The 20,700-nt window shown below is 44.2% G+C and overlaps 1 protein-coding gene across 1 annotated transcript in view; it reads left to right on the forward strand.

Moving 5' to 3' along the window:
* Window positions 1–20,700, forward strand: part of KCTD3 (potassium channel tetramerization domain containing 3) — a 339,598-nt gene that overhangs the window by 236,221 nt on the left and 82,677 nt on the right. Inside the window, exon 9 of the mRNA XM_078649783.1 lies at window positions 3,109–3,299. Coding sequence (XP_078505909.1) covers window positions 3,109–3,299 — 191 coding nt within the window. The remainder of the gene's footprint in view (window positions 1–3,108; window positions 3,300–20,700) is intronic.

Genomic DNA, 20,700 nt, shown 5'->3' on the forward strand with positions numbered 1-20,700 from the left:
TATACGGTGAAACCAAGACTAGGAGGATATAATAAAAAACTCCTAACTCATGAAAGAAAACTGTCCTGATGAAGGTGAAAATCTACTGAATCACCGAAACGCTGCGTCGACCTCTGTGTTCTTTTTATTGTTGTTTTTAATGAATTTGTATAAAATGTTTCTTTGTACAAACTGTATGAATTGTTTTTAACATTGTATGAATTGTGTTTTAAAAAAAAAAAAAAAAAAATTGTGAAAAGTTTTTTCTTGATAACATGTGCATGTAATAAATAGACACGAACACTTTTTAAACCATTTGGTATTGTTCTAATTTTCCATTTATTCGCTGACATAACTCTGCTCTTCCACCTGTTTTTTGTTAATGGTAATTGTTTAGATTAGATAGTGTTCCAAAGGACTTTAGCCTTCTTAATTTGGACTTCTTGTTTTTGCAACGTGTACTTACCCTGTCCCTATCAAGAATAGTAGGTTCCTCCCTCGCTTTCTCTTACTCCCTCAAAACCGGCCAAGTAACCCACCTTATCAAAAAGCAAACGCCAACAGGATCGACCTTAGCAATAACAGACCTATAACCATCCTCCATTCCTGCCTAAAATCTTTAAAAAATGTGTGCTGCTACAACTCAACAACCACATTGAAAAATACAACCTGCCCAACACCTTCCAATCTGGGTTCAAGAAAGAATGCAGCACAGAGGCTACAATACTGAAAACTACAGATGACCTCCGCAGATCTCTGGACAAAGGCCAGGCCTGCCGCCTAGTACTGCTGGACCTCTTGGGTGCCTTTTATATTGTCAACCATGACATCCTCCTAAACACCCTCTCAAAATGTGCCGGTATCAATGGAACTGTCCTTTCGTGGTTTGCTTCCTTCCTTCCTGAATGTTTACAATTACTCAAATGAAACAACTCCTCCTCAAAACCAACACCAGTCTCTCAAGGAGTTGCGCAAAGGCCAATCCTGTCTCTTGCCTTAGTCAACCTCTATATGGAACCCCTTGCAATGACCCCGAAAGAAACTAGGATTGCCTATCATCTCTATGCAGATTACACTCAAATCTACAGTAAAATCCTTCCTTCGCAACTCCCTACCATAATTACCTCAGAACTATATATCGTTTGCATATCATACTGTCTATTTTATACTTATTTTTTATACGATTACTATGCACTATTTACCCTTTTAATGTACCATGTAATTGCTGCTATATGGTCCACATATTCTACTGTCTATTGTACATTTCTCTTCATACTGGTATTATGTAGTTATTTACTTTTTATATAACTTGTGTAATTGCTGCTATATCGTTCACATATCGTGCTGTCTGACGTATTCTCCTTTTATCTGCCTTTACCATGTATTGTTATTTGTCTTTTATGTAACTCGTGTAATTGCTGCTGTGCTCTGTAAAGCGATCTGATGCCTTCGAGTCAAGTTCGTGCTATACCAACCTCGATAAATAAATGAATAAATGCACATACACACATAATCCCAAAAATAAACATAGCTTAAAGTGGCGTTTTAGTAAATTACGGTAATAATGGTTAATGTTTAAAAAAAGAAACATAGACATTCACTGTAAAAGCCAAAGTTTAAAGTGACATTATTGTAAGGTGGTGAAATAAGTTAAAAACTAATGGTATCCCTAACCAAAACTTCAATCAGGGCAAACTGAGGCTACTTTGGTCCCCCATAGATGCTCTCATACAAACCGACATCATTCCAAATTAGAGAATGGAGCACCGAATCACTTGTAGGTCTGGGCGGTAAATTCCGTTCCGCTCGTGGAATTTGCGGAATTTAGGTAATTTCGCGTTCCGCGGAGAACGTGAAATTGCCCGAAGTGCTGCGTTCCGCGACTTCGTGAAAATCTTTTCTTGTTCGCGCTCTCAAAATGTGTGTTCGCGAGATATTTCCACCCAAGCACGAAAACAGCTATCGCGAACAGTAAAAAGGCATCGCGAACAAGCAATTCCGTGAGATATTTACCGTTTCGCGGAGATTTGCGTAACGCGATTACGGAAATTCCGCCCACCCCTAATGTATATCTCCCTCCTCCCTCCATCCATCTCCTTAGACCCCCAGCCAACCACCAAGCATTTGCTGGCAATCAATAAGACTTTATAAATTTGCCACCCAGCTCCTCTCATTTTGCACTATTCCTCCAACTAGATTATTACCTGAGGTATATAGGTGATTTTGTTGGTATTGACTCATGTTTTATTCACGGGTGATAAACGGAACAAATTGTACCATTGTTTATTTTTTGCTTTTCCTTTCATTTGTTTACTGTATCTCTTGTTTGTACTATTTAAATGCCTAATAAAATATTAAAGTATAAAAAAATCTAACGTTTAAAAATGTGCCCCCATCATGCACTGCATATGACTTCACAATTTACATCACTCATGACATGTTGAATGTCATAATTGATGTAAAAACCCAGTTTTTAGTTTTTATCTTATTTTAGCAGGTTGATACATATTTATATATATAAACACTATACTGCCTTTAGAATCACACCAATTACATACACATTTATAGTCTGTCTGGGAGGAATACCATGAGAGTTTAACTTAGGTTCAGTATCAGTTTATTTTGTATATGATTTCTAAAATGTGTAATTCTAATCAAGAGCTCAGTTTTCATTCAAAGTATGTATTCTCCAGCTTTGAATCATTAATAGATGCACATGGTTTTGTAATAAGCTATGATTTCAGACTTGAGATCCTGTCCAAAGCAGATTAAAATGGCACTTTGTTTTACCTAAGATCGCTCTAAATTCATAGCTCGTTTTACTCACACTCTTCTGTTGTAAGTAAGTACTGCAACTCCATCGCTTCACACCAATATAATCTCATTATTCACTGTGTGTTTCTATGAGATTGCAAACCTTTATGATTGAAGTAAATAAACTTCATGAAAAAACCAGTTAAAATATGTTTTATTTTTATGCATTTAGAATATTGGAGTTTATCAAGAATGCACTTAGGATATTACTTACAGCAGTTTAGTAATTTAAAAAGAGAACACACATTCCAATACACTTTGCTTTGTTTTAAAGTCTGCAGTTGACTGAGGCTGGATTTGTTTTTTTTTCTACAGAATTAAAGAATCCTCTGGTTGGCAGCAAATATTCTCAAGTCCCTACCTTGACTGGACAATTGAGCGTGTTGCTCTGAATGCAAAAGTAGTTGGTGGTCCGCATGGAGACAAAGACAAGATGGTTGCTGTGGCATCAGAAAGCAGCATCATTCTGTGGAGCATTCAAGACGGTGGAAGTGGTAGTGAAATCGGTGCGTACAAATGTGCTTCATATTTTCTCAAATAAAGTAAATGAAACTGTACTTTTCCCCAGGTTATCAGCCTTTATTACATTGTACTGTTGCATTTCTGAGGTGTTTCGCCAACATATTTTATTGCGTCAATTCGCACATATAATGCAGAGCCCCTTCAATCAGAGGTCGTCTGCTACATTTTATTTACTACACATTTGCATTGACATTTTATATGCACCTTTACCCCTGTTGTAACATAAAGAAGAAGAAGAATGAATCATACCCCAATTAACTCCCCCATGCACTGTCCTAATTCTGCATCTCCAACACCACTTGCGTTCTAATTCACTGTAAAGCAATTCCAATTATCTCCTGTATCTTAATCTCAAGCTATCCTTTCTACACTGCATCATCCCTGAATGGAATGGGCTCTAAATATATGCCTTTATACTCCTCCCACCGCCTCCAAATCTTTGGGTGTTTTTGCGGGTAGCCCCATGCTTCAAAAATGGGTATCTCCATCCCCATGTTAAAGTCCGGGCCATTTTTCCATGCAAATAGAGAAGGCGGGGTTTCAGCTTTCCAATTTCGCGGAATACCTCGCTTTGGTAGCAGTAGATGATGTTTATATATGGTTTTAGCCTAATCATTGTGGCCTGGTTGGTTGCAGTTTAACCTGCTGCAGTAACAAATATTAACCAAGCATTTGCATAGCAATAGGTCTCGCATTTGCAAGAGTTAGAGCTATTGGCGTAGTGATGTTTTTTACTTATCTTTTTGGAGTCGAGCTGATATATGTGGTGTGTAGTGGAATTATGTGGTATGTTCTCCAGTGGAATTATGTGAATATAAATTATGTGGTATTTAGTGTATAGGAATTATGTGGTGTGGGATTGTGTGTTAGGGAGAGTAATTATACGGTATGGTATTTTGTATTGTGGAGAGTTAAACAGTGGAATTTAATTATGTGGTGTGCTGTTTAATTTTGTGGCATGTTGTGGAAGGATGTGGTGTAGTTTGTATGTATGTGGTGTGTTGTGTAATTGTGTTGTTGATTTGTATTATGTGATTTTCTGTTGAATTATGTGGTGTGTAATGGAAACGTGTTGAGTTGATTAAGCACTGCCCCAGGAATTTCACTTAATAAAAACAGGGAAAAAGTGGTGAAGAAATAAAGCCCTCTAAATGGGGAATAACATGCAGTGCAAGAACACTGATTTCCGGTTCATCTGTGGCCTACTGGATTATACAAGGTGTACTTAAAAAGATAGTATAACACCTCATGAGCATACCATCCAAACTGTGGTTAAGGTACTGCTTTAAGTGGTGAATTTTTCTTTTTAAGTGTTGTGTCTTAGCCATTGGCTGCTTCAGTTTGTTTTGTATTTTTCATAATTTCTTTAAGGAAAGCACGTTATTTTTAAAATGTGTAAATGTAAATGTATTGCGACTTATATAGCGCACGTATCACCCGAAGGTATCAAGGCGCTTGCTTAGGGAACCCGTCCTGGTATTCCCCTGTGAGATACCCCGGCAGGGTATCCACAAGGTGAAAGCCAGGCATCCCGCCGCGAGGGGCCGTAGTGGAGATTAAGCAAGCTATTGCCCAGAGTCGCAGAGTGTGACCCCGTGAGTCGAGTAGGCACCGGAGCGAGAATTGTCGAGTCCGTGGAATTTTTGAGCCCGAGACCCGCCGAGGCGGGGAATCGAACCCTGGTCCACGGCTGATCTCAGCATCCGGGTCTGCTGCCTCTAACCACTGAGCCACGCTTCTCCATGTGAGAGCACTGAAACAAAAGGTACGTCTTGAACTCAATGTGTAAGACAACTATTTCAGATTTTCCTTGCAGAAACGACTGTTACTCAGATTGAATAAATAAAGAGATGTTTTAAATAAACAAGAAATGTGTCATACATCCTCAGAGAACCTTACAAAATAAGATACTAAATCTTTTTAACTTGCTCCATATTTATTACATGTTTTTGTAGGTTATTTATTATCTTTTGAGTTAGTACCACTGTTTTGCTAAGCTCTCAATCACCACATATCGCCTCCCAATGCATCTGTTTACACACTTGGAACACCTGAATCTTCTGTTCCAGTTCGACCAAAGTAATTTTTCCACTGAGCAAAACAGAGCAGCAGCCCTTGACAAGGAAGGTGACAAGTGAACAGCAGAGTGCTCCCTGCCTTTTGCAGGCCATCTGGGCGGGCGCTGTTGTCGGAAAGCAGCAAAGAAGACAAATGGAGGAGTGGGTAAAAGGAGGAAGAAGGGTGCAGCACAGTGACCAGAGCGGCAGAACTGGAGAACCAGTTTATTTTTTAACTCTTTTTATTGAAAGATAGGCAGGTAAACAATTAGAACACGGCATTGTTCAGGTAGTCAGTAACACTCATCACAGTAAGACATCTAAATCTCATTGTCACAATACAATATGGATGTCATCTGCAGTTCCGTACTATCAAATTTCTTTAGCAGTTTCATCTCGGCTCCTCGGTGGTTCACATATATGCCCCCGGAATGTATTCCATGGCCTCCATATGTGCGACCACTTCTTTGGACATCCCCTGGCGACACAAATGGGTATCTCTGTCACCATACACCAGTCCATATCCCTGGCCCGATCAGCAATCCGAGGTGGTTTCGGAGCCCCCCATAGACGTGCAATATTCCGCTTGGCCACCATGAAACCCAAGGTGACCCAAATTCTCTCCTTGGCATTAAGGTCAGTTGGATCCCATATGTTCAACAAAATCAATTTGAAGTTGCATTGTATCTGTTGTCCCAATACCTCCTCCATCATGAGTACCACTCCCTCCCAGTATTTCTGAATTGTCACACATTCCCAGAGTGTATGGACAAAGGTGCCCTCTTGCCCACATAGCCATGCACAGCCACTATCTTGGGCGTAGCCCATATGGACCAATGAGGGTCCTGACAATTACGTCCTATGAGGATCTTTCGTTGGACCAATTGGAGTCTGAAGGAAATGGCAACCTCACGGGGAGAAGCCACCGTAGCCCGCCATTCCTCATCCTCCAAACCAGCTACATGGTGGTCCCATTTACCTCTCAGGTGGGTCAGGGGATCAGTCATATTGTTAATTAGTTTCTTATATATAAGACATATAGCTTTTTCGGGCAAGTCACCATCTAGGATCCTGTCCTCCAGAGGGGAGAACAGTACCCTTTGGAAGAACTGCGAGCAAAGCGTGCCTAATTTGGAGATATTGAAACTGTTCGGATGGGGTAATTTCATAGTCTTGCTGTAATCGGGAAAAGGGTATAACTTCCCCCGATTTCCAAAGGTCCCCCACTCTGGAAATACCACTGATATCACATTTATCGAAACCCATGGAACACGACAACCGACCCAGCTGGTCACAATGCCAGAGCGGTGTAGCTTGAGTCAGTTTGTCCTCCCAACCCAGGCTTCTAGTAGCATCCCTCCACACTTGCAAGGCATGTTTGGTCGGGCCGGAACGGACAGGTTTCAGAGACTTCGTGTACAAGGCACCCTCAAAACTACCCGCCGGGAGGAGCCAACAGTCGATCCGAAAAGCCGGGTCATCTTGCTGTGAGGCCCAATAATATCTTTTCATGTCTGGGAGACAAATGCCCCCATCAAACCACCCCAGTGTAAGTTTATGGGTAGCGATGCAGGGGGTTTTCCCTCCCACAGCAGATCCTGCACGGTACTTTCAAGTTCCCTGAAATACGATGCCGCGACCGGACGAGGTTTATTCTGTAGCGCATACAAAAGTCGGGGGAGGGACATCATCTTAAACAGGGCCGCACATCCCAGGAGAGTTAAGGGGAGCAATTTCCAGTGCTGGACATCAGATTTGAGACGTGCTAAAGGGGGCTGAAGGTTGGTGTCATAGAATTCAGACAAGTCTTTGGATACCCAGATCCCCAGATACTTAAAGCCTTCCACGGCCTCAGTCAGCTGGCAACCCCGGGAAAGCCCAGGCTACTGCCCACTAAGAACGTAGAGCACCGATTTGGACCAATTGATCCTATATCCTGCGAACCTTCCAAAAACTGCGAATATGTCCATTACCACATTAAGAGACGCTGCCGGGGAGGCCAAATAAAGCAGGATGTTGTCCGCGTGTAGTGCTATACGGTCCTCCCACCCATATGTCCATTTGAGGCCCTTGATGGCGGGGTCCTGACTGATCCATGCTGCCAGAGGTTCCAGGGCTAAGGCGAAGAGGAGTGGTGGCAGGGGCATCTTTGCCTGGTGCCCCTACAGAGAGAAAAGACCGGGGATTTCCGGTTATTGACGACCACTTGTGCCATCGATTGACAATATAGGAGGCATGCCCATTTAATAAATGCTGGGCCAAATCCTAGTTTGTGAAGCACAGCAAACATGTAGTGCCATTCAATGGTGTCAAAAGGTGAAGCGGCGTCCACAGCATCTTCTCTGATCGTATTCGCCCTGCAGAGTACTCCGTGTAGTCAACGGAAGTTAAAAGATGTATTTCTCGCCGGCATAAACCCGGACTGGTCCGGGTGTCTCAGACGGGCAAGAACTTGTAATAGAGAAGTGGCAAGGACTTTCACAAGGATTATGGCTTCGCAATTAGGAGAACCAGTTTTAAGTATTGTTATCGGCTCATTGTCCTGCTAGGAAGCAATATATATGTATTTAAAGACTCTCCTGCCTTTGAACTTGTTCAAACCCGTAATGCTGGGACTGAGAGGGAGGTAAAGTAAATGAAGCTTCTTCCACTAAAAGAATAGAAATTGTGAAATATATTTCCAGATGGAACAGACAGATTGCAGACAGCTAATCTCCTTCAGAATCAAGCGGTTAAGCGGCTTGGTTCTGCATTCGATCCAAGTTAGTTTTAATCTGTCTGGTCTATTCTGCAAACGCATTAACTGCTTGTGTAATTTTTTCTTTCATTAAACATTTTTGCGTCCTGTTTGGAATTAGCAGTTATGTGTCAGTCAGTCTGTGCTGCATGCTGATTTTAAAATGTGAAAGCAGTTTGAGAAAACACGCTCTTTGAGGGAGCAGAGAAAACAACAGTTATGGTAATGTTTTGGGTTTCAAGTCACTCTGAGCTTTTTGCTTGGAAAGTAAAACGTTTTTCTTATATGGAGTCTGGGATCGCTCACTGCTTCAGCTTGTTAGGTCAACCTTAGAGAACATCTGCTTTGTTTTAACAAGAAGGGGGCATGCAGAAGGGGGGATAGGTGAAACTGCGAAGCAAGAGGATTTTGGGGGATGGAACAGGCACCCTCGGCATAAGCGGAAATCATCTGGGGCTCGTGTCGAGTACAAGACCCCCCCCACCATGTCCCCATCGCTACAAAATCCTACAGCCTGATGTCCTAAAAGCAACACACACAGTAACAGAGCAGGAAGCCTAGGGAAAAAGAAGTCCCCTAAAGAGCAGAACAAACATCCATAGAGTACCGATATCATATTTAGTCCCTGCTCCATGGGAGGAACGGAAAAGAAAAAGGAGGGACAAAGAGGCTGGACTGACCACTAGCAAGCAAGGATGTTATAGAACACTAAAATAGAAAAACAAAAAGCAAATCCAAGCAATGGGTGAAGTTGAAATTCCACAAAGCATATACAACAGGTCGCTAATCGACTTTCCAGGTGCTGTCTAGGCTCGACCTAAAAAATGCTCTAAAAATTAAAGGAGTAGAGAAGCCTAAATCTGTTGTCCTAGTCACCATAAGAATGTCTTGTAATCACAGGAATGGACGCATAATGTGTAACCGTGGGACATGCCAAATATTAAGGAAAGTATTTCCCTTACATGACAGCAGTTCAGCTTTGATGAGGTATGCGAAATACCTGTGACCACGGAACAAAAGGACTACTTCTGAGAATATCTTGAACGCGGCCAAGAAACAAATGTCCTACCAATGATACCAAACTCTATGTGGTCAGTTCAGTTTAGTTTAGTTCAATATCTTCATTCAGCAAAAGCCATAATAGAGAATCAAAGTATACAATACATAAATACAGCGAATATAAAAACCAACAGGAATAAAAACAGGATAATATCAGGCATTTGTTACACGCAAAGCAAGCCAGCATCACAAAATTCAATCTTCATAGTATTTTCTAATAGACAACTAATTTAAGAATGCATTGCAAATATCCGCTGAGCATAGGCGCTGTAAATGCACATGCCCTTCTTTGTAATGTCTCAAATTTGTTTTACGTTTGATGGGGGAAAAAAAAGAGGACAAAGGAACTGCATACAAAAAGCAAACCAGTATAAAGGGGATTTGCCCTGCTTGGAGGTGTTATCACCCAGATAAGTAGGGTGAATCGTGTTGCCATGAACCTTGTAGTGAAAACACAAACTTAAAGTGCATCGTCTAAAATGTGTCAGGTAAAAATGGTGGATGTGGTTTATTATTCAATCTAAGTAAGGCTCCAGATTCCTTGATGTTGATACCGAATAGTACCTAACGATTGTTTCCTTAATCTTCCCTCTCCAGGCACGAGCACATGCAGTGGTTTAAATATCTGTGCTTAACTATATCTTTTTGTTTGAATGATATTGTGTGTGGATTACTAAACAAATCTGAAAGGCCTATAGTTTTTAAGGTGTTCTTCAAGTAGGCAAGCTAGGGTATTTCATTGACCCCATCTATGGATGAACAATCCAAAACACAAACTTAACAAGTGCCGCCGCCTGAGGGCACCAGCTTCTAATCCAAAGAAGCAAAGGGGCAAGCCCAATCAAATCCTCCAAATGAGATAGCCCTTGTCCCTTATGACATATCAAAGTGGCAGTACCTCTGGTAACTTACAATAATCAACATGTGAAACGATTTTCGACATGCTGGAGGGCCCCTTCGTTACAATACCCTGATTACCGCGCCCCATGAGTGGTCATTTTGGGAGTTCAATGAGTCACTGCTGGACTGTTTTCACAGGGTATGTTTCCTCTTTTTAAGTTACTACTCTACTGATTCATGAAACATTGTGTGTTTGAATCCATTTAAATAATTGTGTGGACACAAGAATTTGGAATCTATGGCTGTGGCTGTTGCAGGACTACGAGCCCCACACTGCCCTGAGCACCCCGAGTTACAAGCGAAGTGAGATCCTACTTTGTGGGATGTGGGAATCTGGAGTTGGTATAAGACTAGCCCGAGAGTGCACTGAGTACTTTGGAAGTGGGGTCTGTTGTTTTGCTGCTACATATCACGCAGAGCATTCCCACTGTGCAGGACTCGAAAATCCGGCTTCTGTGGCTGGTGCAGGACTACAAGCCCGATACTGCCCTGAGCATTCTGAAAGAGGGGGCTGTTGTTTTTACACTACATGGTGCGCCATGAGATCGTACAATTTTTTGAACACAAGAAATCTGGACTCTGGTACTTGTGCAGGTCTATGAGCCCTACACTGCCCTGAGCACTCTGAAGAGGCTGTTGTTTTGGTACTACATAACATGCAGTGAGCTCCCACTGTGCTTTATGCTCCTGGGATTTGACCGGGCCAGGATGGACCCATCTGAGCCCAGAAGAGGCTGAGCTGGGCAATCCTCTTGGCTGCAACAATTGAGTAGCAAGGTTTATTATCCATTATAGGAATCCAATTGGAAAAATAAGTCTGCGTCTGTCGCAGTTGGCAAGGACTGCTCCGCTAAATACTCTAGTTCGAGGCATATGAGCTGCAGATTGCACACTGTGCATAGATCGCCACCTAGTGTTGGGCCCGGATGTTTGCAGTTTGTTTTTGTCCTGAAAAGTTCTTTGGAAGTCACGAGATAGGTGACTCCTCCTCTGGACCATACTGCGCATGGAAATCGGCTCCATCCTCAGATTGTATTTTTCCGCCATTGGGCTTGAATGTGTTTCCTGCGCTCCGGTTTGGACCCGAATTTCCTTTGGCGCGCAATCCTCACCCAGTTCGACGGTATTGGTCCGATCGCACTCCACATCGACGCGATTCTTCACCACAGCGAAGTCTTCGATTCCGGTCATCGACGAAGGCCTTCGGGCCTACTTAGGCCTTACTCTCTGGCTCATGGAAAGGATGCCATTCAAGAAGTGTCCTCAAAGTGGGTCGAAGTTTCCCCACACTGATCTACATGAGGTGTGTAACCTCTGCCTCTCACCGGAGCACGAGGCCAAAGACTGTTCCGCCTGTGCCTCTTTCCGCTCCGAAGATTCGGGTCCGCGAGCTCGAAGAACAATGGCTCGCTAGTCAGCGTCGATTCCCGACGACATCTTTGCAGAGGGCGTCGACGTGCCAGAAAACCAGCAGGCCAAAGAAAGTGCCAGCTCCTCTGATGCCGAAGACGTCGAGGACATCACTCCAGCTCAACGGGTCATAAGTAAGACCGTCGACCCCAACCCTTCCTCGACACCCTCAAAAAAGGCTTCGGTCACACCCTCACCTTCGGGTGCACACCGAGAGACTGCTTTCCACGCCCCGCATTCGGGCTCGGCAAAGAAGCCTATTAAGCCTTCAGGCGGCTCGGGCTCGAATCAGCCTATTCCCGGTGTCGATCCCAAACCGACACCAAAAAAGAAGCCATCTTCCTCATCCACGCCGACCACTGCTCCAACACCTAAGCACTCGGCGCCAAAGACTGGCTCTGGCTCATCGATGCCGAAACCGCACTCGGAGCCGAGTAAAAAACCACCTAAAGGTCCCGACTCTCACGCTTCGGAGCCAAAAAAACTCTCGGAACCGAAAAAACACTTTCCGGTAAAAGACATTTCAAAAGGTCATACTTCTAAGCCAAAAGACTCTAGACCAACTCCTGAGTCGGTGCAAAAGAAACCTTCGGATCCAAAAACTTCGACGCCAAAGGATCTGCCAGACACAGAAGAGCTTTTTACACCAGATCCTACTCATAAGACTCTTATAAAGGATCCTAAGACTGGAAAACTAGCTCTTAGCTCCAAGAAAAGACCACTGGAGGCGCCTGCATCTCCTCCTCCCCCAAATAAGAGATACATTGCAACCTCTACATTAAGGGTCCCTTCTCCACTACCTCCCCATACTGTTCCTCCTCCTACACCTCCTCCACCACATCATTCGCCTACACCATCCACTAACCCAGACGATGATGTAGATACACACTCTGATGACACAGGTGGGGGTGCACATGACCCAGCAGGGACCAATAGTCGCCCTCAGTCACCTAACCCATGGGATGATTATAACACCCCTGATGTGCCTTACGTCCCACAAGATGATGTATATCCTTCCAGACCTTCCCCACCAGAGGACACTATAGGTTTTAACCTACTAGTTCAAAGAGCTGCCCAGTACCATGGGGTTGATTTACACACCGATACTGTGGAGAAAGATTTCCTATTGGACACTTTTGATAACACACAAAGGTCCACTGCCATTTTGCCAATGCTTAAAGGGGTCATTAAGCACGCAACAGAGGTATTTAAAGATCCTGTCTGGGTTCGAGTCCTCAACCCTCGAATTGAGAAAAAATACAAAGCTGCCCCTACAGACCCAGTTTACATTAGAGGTCCAGCACCATTAGAATCTTTAGTAGTATCCAGTGCACGTACCAATTCACAGACATCAGGTAAGGCCTCACAGGAATCTAAACTCCTTGACGCCTCTGGTAAGCGCACAGCGTCACAGGCAGCTAATATATGGCGCATTGCCAATACTCAAGCGTTGTTGGCAAGATACGACAGGGCACATTATGATGAACTAGAGTCCATAGTGCAACATCTGCCAGACAAGTATAAAAATAGGACCAATGAACTCATACAAGAAGGTAAAAATATTACTTCAATTCGTTGTGCCCTAGATGCTGCCGATACTGCCTCAATGGCAATTAATACCAGTACCCTTTTGGGTAGACATTCATGGCTACGTATTTCAGGTTTTAAACCTGAGGTACAAAATTCCATCCTAAATCAGCCATTTGATGAAAAACATTTATTTGGCCCTAATGTCTGTGTGTCTTTAGAAAAAATGAAAAAAGACACCAACACAGCAAAATCTATGGGAGCCTTGCAACTGCAAGCTCCCAGACGTGCTTTTCGTCGCTCATCATATAGAGGCAACGCAAGAGGCTACTCCTCCGAAAGCCCTCCACTTCTTACAAGACCCCTAACCAATCCACATTCACCAAAGGCTACCAGAGAGGGGGTTACAGGGGTAACAACAACAAAGGCAGAGGCAAAACCAACAACTACCGCTCTGCCTCCACCCCTACCCAATGACTTTCCTCCGCTTCCCCCCAACATTCCACTCCTGTGGGGGGAAGACTACAGCAATTCCTTCCTGCCTGGATCAACATCACATCAGACAGGTGGGTGTGACAAATTATTCTGTCAGGTTACTGTCTGGAACTAACATCTACCCCCCCAAACATACCATCCAAACATCCCCAATGTCACAAGAACATCTATCACTGCTAAAGCAAGAAGGAATATCTTTGCTAGAAAAGAGTTCAATAGAGCCAGTTCCTCTGCACCAACAAAACAAGGGGGTTTACTCCCTATACTTTCTTATCCCGAAGAAGGACTGCTCTCTAAGGCCTATTCTGGACCTCAGACCGCTAAACATATACATCCAGTCAGACCATTTTCACATGGTCACACTCCAACAAGTCCTTCCTCTCCTATTACAAAACGACTTCCTTGCTACTCTAGATCTCAAGGACACAACTTCCACATTCCCATTCACAAAGCTCACAGGAAGTATCTCAGATTTGTAATAGATGGGCAGCACTATCAATTCAAAGTACTCCCATTCGGGGTCACTACAGCACCAAGAGTATTGACCAAGTGCCTAGCAGTAGTGGCGGCATATTTACGAAGACAGCACATCCATGTCTTCCCATACCTCGACGACTGGCTCCTAAAAGCCAGCTCATACAACCAGTGTTTAGAACAGACCCATGCCACAATCCAACTGCTCCACAACTTGGGGTTCACAATGAACCACACCAAGTCTCATCTGCAACCATCCAAAGTACAACAGTACCTCGGTGCCACAATAAACACCTCAACAGCGCTAGCTTATCCTACTCCAATAAGGATAGCCAGCATGCAAACTCTTCTCACAAAGTTTTAGCCACAACACTCCCTCCCAGCACGAGTGTTTATGCAGCTTATAGGGATGATGGTCTCTTGCATTTTTATAGTGCCCCATGCAAGACATCAAATGCGTCCTCTCCAAGAGTGCTTATCACGTCAATGGAACCAGGCTCACGGTCAATTAACAGACCTAGTGTTGGTAGACGGTCGGACTCATCGCTCTCTGCAGTGGTGGAACACCAACAACCTTTCCAAGGGACGACCGTTTGTAGAGCCAGTTCCTCAGATAATCTTGACAGCGGACGCATCACTCTCCGACTGGGGGGCCCACCTACTGCAACACACCGCGCAAGGCAGGTGGACACCGCAACAAAAGTTACTCCACATCAATCATCTGGAGTTACTAGCTATATTCCTAGCACTGAAAGCTTTTCAACAGCAAATATTAAACAAAGCTGTGTTAGTCCGCACGGACAACATGACAGCTATGTATTACATACAAAAACAGGGAGGAACACACTCCCTGCAACTCTCTCAGCTAGCACAAAACATATGGCGGTGGGCTATACCTCAAAACATATTCCCCTTAGCCCAGCATGTCCCAGGAGTTCAAAATACCATAGCAGATCTGTTAAGTCGTCAGACACAACAGATCCACGAGTGGGAACTTCATCCGACCGTTCTTCAACCATTCTTTCAGATGTCGGGACAACTTCTGATAGACCTCTTTGTCACCCACGAAAACGCAAAATGCCCAAGCTTCGCTGCCAGATATCCACACCCACTGTCCAAAGGCGATGCGATATGGATCAACTGGTCAAACAAATTTGCGTACGCTTTTCCACCTCTACCACTCATGCCACTAGTAGAACGCAAACTGCAGCAGCATTCTCTGACCCTCATCCTAGTTGCTCCAACGTGGGCCAGACAGCCGTGGTACACCACACTGCTACAACTGTATGTAGTGCCACACCAAAAACTATACCTGTCTCCACGCCTTTTAACACAGAACTGTGGAGAGATCAGGCACCCGGACCTAGCTCAGCTCAACTTTGCGATCTGGCTCCTGAAATCCTAGAATTTGGATATCTTAAACTTCCTCCAGACTGCATGAATGTTATAAAAGATGCTAGACGCCCAAACACTAGAGCATGCTATGCAGCTAAGTGGAAACGTTTTGTAATATATTGTCACAACAACAATATTAATCCTTTAGACGTGTCTATTCAACACATCATAGGATACTTACTGCACCTCCAAAGATGTAATTTAGCCTACACATCTATCAGGCTACATCTTGCAGCTATAGCAGCATATCTTCAAAACAGACAGCATATATCTCTCTTCGGAGTGCCTGCTATTAAAGCCCTTATGGAAGGCCTTAAGAGAATAATTCCTCCCAGAGTACCACCTTCACCAGTGTGGAATTTAAACATTGTTCTCACACGGCTAATGGGACCTCCCTTCGAACCTTTTCATAAATGTGAACTACAATTTTTAACATGGAAGGTTGCGTTCCTAGTAGCTATTACTTCTTTACGGAGAGTTAGTGAACTACAAGCACTGACCATTCAAGAACCTTTCTTGCAAATGCATCAGAATAAGGTCGTTCTCCGTACTAATCCAAAATTCCTACCCAAGGTCATTTCTCCTTTCCACCTCAATCAATCTGTGGAACTGCCAGTTTTCTTCTCGCAACCACAAACAGTAGCAGAAAGAGCTCTTCATATCCTAGATGTCAAAAGAGCACTGCTATACTACATTGAGAAAACACAACCTTTTCGTAAAACCAAACAACTTTTTGTGTCTTTCTCACCACCACACAAGGGTAATCCCATATCAAAATCTGGGATAGCTAGATGGATTGTCAAATGCATACAAATTTGCTACCACAAAGCTAAACGAACGTTATCTGTTCCTCCTAAAGCCCATTCCTCAAGGAAAATAGGGGCTTCAATGGCATTTTTAGGGATCATTCCCCTAGATGACATCTGCAGAGCAGCCACATGGTCTACACTGCACACATTCACAAAACACTATTGTGTAGATGTGCAAACCAAGCAACAAGCTAATGTGTGCCAGGCTGTTCTCAAAACATTATTTAAAACTATTGCAACAGATAGGGGTGGTCTCCGCTAATGGTGGGTACTGCTATACAATCTGTGCACAGTGTGCAATCTGCAGCTCATATGCCTCTACGGAAAATGCTACTTACCAGTATGCATCTGTTCTTGGCAAGTAGAGCTGCAGAGTTGCACACGCCCACCCGCCTCCCTGGCTACCCTTGTCTGTTTCAGTATTATCTTAATTAGAAACAGTTTACACGGACATCCTTCCTTTTCTTGCAAAGCTCCATAATTTCCCTAATCTGAACAATCTGAGGATTGAGCCGATGTTCATGGGCAGTATGGTCCAGGGAGGAGTCGCCTATCTCGTGACTTCCAAAGAACTTTTCAGGACAAAAACAAACTGCAAACATCCGGGCCCAACACTAGGTGGCGATCTATGCACAGTGTGCAACTCTACATGCCAAGAACAGATGCATACTGGAAAGTAGCATTTTCCTTGCTAATTATTTGACAATGCCATGGGGGTTTTAAACAATTACATTGTTAATGTGGAGGAGAGGGTGGTGCCACCCAGAAATCTAAAACTGAGGCTCTTAACATTGATGGCCTGCTTACTGCTCCTAGGACTCTTGCAAGTCTGCACTGTTGCAAGTCACACCTTATCTGTCGCCAAAAATTGTGTAAGCCTTAATTGTAACTCATGTGTTTCTCATGATCTACTCAATATTGAAGTTGTCTCTCCCTGGCTTCAATTCATTCATCTCACTGCTTGCAGAAACAAATAAATCTGCCCCGCGTTTCACCCGACAAAGAGTCAGTTTAACTTTAACTGAGAAGGCTTTGTGTAATTGTAATTGCAATAGCAAGGTTATTGAAGGGTTGTCTGGGCAAAAGGAGGTCCTTGCCCTCAAACATTTCATGTTGAAACAGTGATTCGCTGTAAAAGAAAAATACCTGAAAACCCACACGGGTGACAAGTTGCTCGCTACAAATCCACCTCACAATATATTGTGGGTGCATCCCATTGGGGTCCAGATCCACGTGTAATAAATTACTATAATTATCTTTTTAGCCTTTGGAGTCGCGATGTTATCAAACATCTCAAGAAAGCATTGAGGACCTTCCTGTCAAGAAGAAAATGAGAGTGTAGTATAATTTTGGTGGAGGATTTCAATGTAAAACTTTGCTCTTTGCCATCTAAATTGGTGTGTGGGTTGACTCTTTGGGGGGAGCGGCCAGTTCCACTTTGCTCATGATCAGTATGGGAAAGTACTAAGAAATGTACTTGTTAAATATACTTTTATGTTTGCACATGATGTCTTCTCTATGTCTGGTTCTGGCATGACATGGCAATACGAGTTCTCTGTAGGGATAGATCCATGTGTTAGTCAGTCAGTAAGGTCCATGCAGCTAGAAAAACTACACAGGTGGTGATTCAAGGGTTTGACTGAATTTACTCCCAATCAATGGCCATTGCTGGTGTGGAGGGTGCACCGCTTTTCAGTACATAATGAATTCTAAATAAATTAATATCAACTGGATCAAAGGGTTCTCTATTCCCCAGACACAGTTCTCTAACTGCAACAAATGGCACTCAGCGCAGACCCCTTGTTCTCTTATAGATGCTGCATCACATTAGCATGCACATTGGGTGATGATTTCACATCTTTAATTTTTCCTCAGTAGGTGGGAGTAATACAGCGACAAGAACATACACTAGTTGAACACACTAATATGGCGCCCACCCTCGTCGTTGACTCTGGTGGCCCATTATGATGGGGGATCTCTCCAAGTGCAATGCGGGTATGAGCGATTGTGTGTCTAGATGCCCTTTTTGTCCCCCACAGTATGGTTGGTTGCCTTGTGCTATCAAGTAGGCTGATCTGACAGCAGACGTCACATAGTTAGGATCCCGACATGTACACTAGTCTTGGTTCAGCGAGACCTGTGTCTGAGTGAGTGTTCATGAGAGCCCCCACACGCAACATCGTCAGCGCGGCTGGCACACTTAGATACGTCTGTGTCCAGGTTGGTGGGGTGAGTATGGACTACACAGCTATTTTGTCTCTTTCACAGTTGTGGGCTGCTTTAGTCTTTGTCAGGATTCATTTAACAATTCGTTTTTTTGTTTGTTTTGGTTGTTTAGATGTGCACTTAGCTTGCCAGCATTCGTGAACTTGACTGTGAAGTTGATGATCCAGTGACAGGTGCACTGGGTTGAGATGGGCCTTAGCATAAGTAGAAAGTACAAGCTTCAGAAGTACCACAATGGCTTCTTTAAAGTCAAAGATTCCAGCACAGTCACACTTTTAGTCAGAGCAAGTTCGCCCAGAAGCTTGATGCCCCAGCACTCAATCTAACCTGCTCTCGATTGGATCTGTGGTTCGGCAAGCCTTATCACACGTCAGCGGCCCAGTGATGTGGAGAAGACTGAATGCAGCTGGGAGGTGGCAGGCTTCTACAGTGCTCCTCTAATTGTGTTCTAAGTCTTACTGAGTCTGGCAGCTCGTCTTAGGTGCTCCAGGGATCAGGGGATAGAATTGATGCTTTTCTCCTGCTAGCCACAACCTGCTGCGCTGCTTTAATGCAACTGCTCTCTACTTCACACCCACCCCAGCAATAGGGCTGCGAACAGCGCAATCCCAGTGACTGCCCGTTTTGGTCACAACACTGTGCGGGTCACAGCGCACTTATTGCCACAGCTCTGTACTGGGGTGAGGGCTCTTATCTTCACCTCTGCACCCACCTGTCAGTGGGGATTGCGAACAGCGCACTTCGGGCGATGGCTCCTACGGCTCACAACTCTGCACAGGCAACGGCTGGCTTCTTGCCCCAACACTGTATTAGTGGGATGGCCATTAACTTCACTGCAGCCCTCACCTGGCAATAGGGGTTGCGACCAGCACACTCCAGGCTATGTTTTTCTCTCTCATAACACTGTACGGGCAACAGCATGCTTCTTGCCACTGAGCTGTACCAGGGCAACAACCCTTATTTTTACCCGCGTCCCCCACCTGGAAACAGGGGGTTGCAACAGCAGCCCTCAGGTAGACAGCCCAAATGGTGCAACGGTCCTCATCTCAGACCCAAATCTCACACTCTGCTCCAGGGATCCAATCGGCAGGACACTCACTGGACCTCGCTACCTCCGGGCACTTTACTCCTCTGAACAGGGTCTTCGGGTCTTGGCAGACCGATGCTGGTGCTCCAGGGCGAGTTGTCTTGAATCTCCTGGGCAACATCCTCTCTCCTGGCAGACATCATTCCTCTGTCCTGGTTATAACGGGATGTAGTCATGCTGAGTTTATCCATGCTGATTTTCTACTCCAGTTTGAAAGTTTTGGGAGGCTCAAGCTCCCCTTTCTATAATCCATTTCCAGACCACATTCAGATGTGATTAATGTCTAAGTCTTTGAAGTTTGAAGTGTGTGATGTGGGGGTTGCCAACTTTGAAGTGCCCACTCCTCTGTTCGGTGCCTTTGTCCAGGAACCAGTCTGTCACAGCAAGAGTGACTCCAAACTTGATAGCCCCACACACAAGTCATTGAAGTAACTAGAGAATATCACCCGGATGGCAGCCTCACTTATATACTCATATCAAAAGGTTATTTTATGATTTCCTTATCATCTCCATCTCCTTAATGAGATGTGCTTATGCCCACCTTACCAGTGACCGTAACAGAATCAAAGAAACCTTTTGAAGTGCACAAGAAAGACAGGCTTTCAATTGTTGCAGTGTGTGTGTCCCACCCAGTGCTCTGGAATTTAGGCAATACACAAATATGTCTGGGATGGCACCTCCACATGCCTCTCTGGTGCCCTCGGCTCCCAATATGTAACCCAAAGGCCTCCATGCACTGTCCCATACACAGGCACACATACATCATAGTACCTACTTGCAATCTCATGTGCGCTATACATAGCAACATATTAACAAGATGCAAGCCATGGGAGAGTTAAGTTCAGAACAGCACATCTTTACATCAGTAGGCCAGTAGGCCTCACTCCAGTGACTTCGATAAAAAGGCCTGTACGCTCTACTGAACACTGTCACAAAAATAGTATGCTGCCACAACCACACTCATGGGACTTAAATCCAGGAAAGGGCAGAAGCCCTTTACGCTTCCAGGGTAGCTCTTTGTGCCCCCATCCTGGTCTAACAAGACAGCAGTCTGTGAGACAGGGCTAAGTCATGGAACACCCACATGATCTGTGTTCACTCATGACGACAAAATCGGTACAAATGATTCAGATATTGCTACAGCTGGGACACTTAGAGCAGGAGTGCACATCTATAACCATGCAGATGATTTGTTTGTCCCAGCAATAT

The sequence above is a fragment of the Lissotriton helveticus genome, chromosome 6, assembly GCF_964261635.1.
Source record: "Lissotriton helveticus chromosome 6, aLisHel1.1, whole genome shotgun sequence".
Lineage (NCBI taxonomy): Eukaryota > Metazoa > Chordata > Amphibia > Caudata > Salamandridae > Lissotriton > Lissotriton helveticus.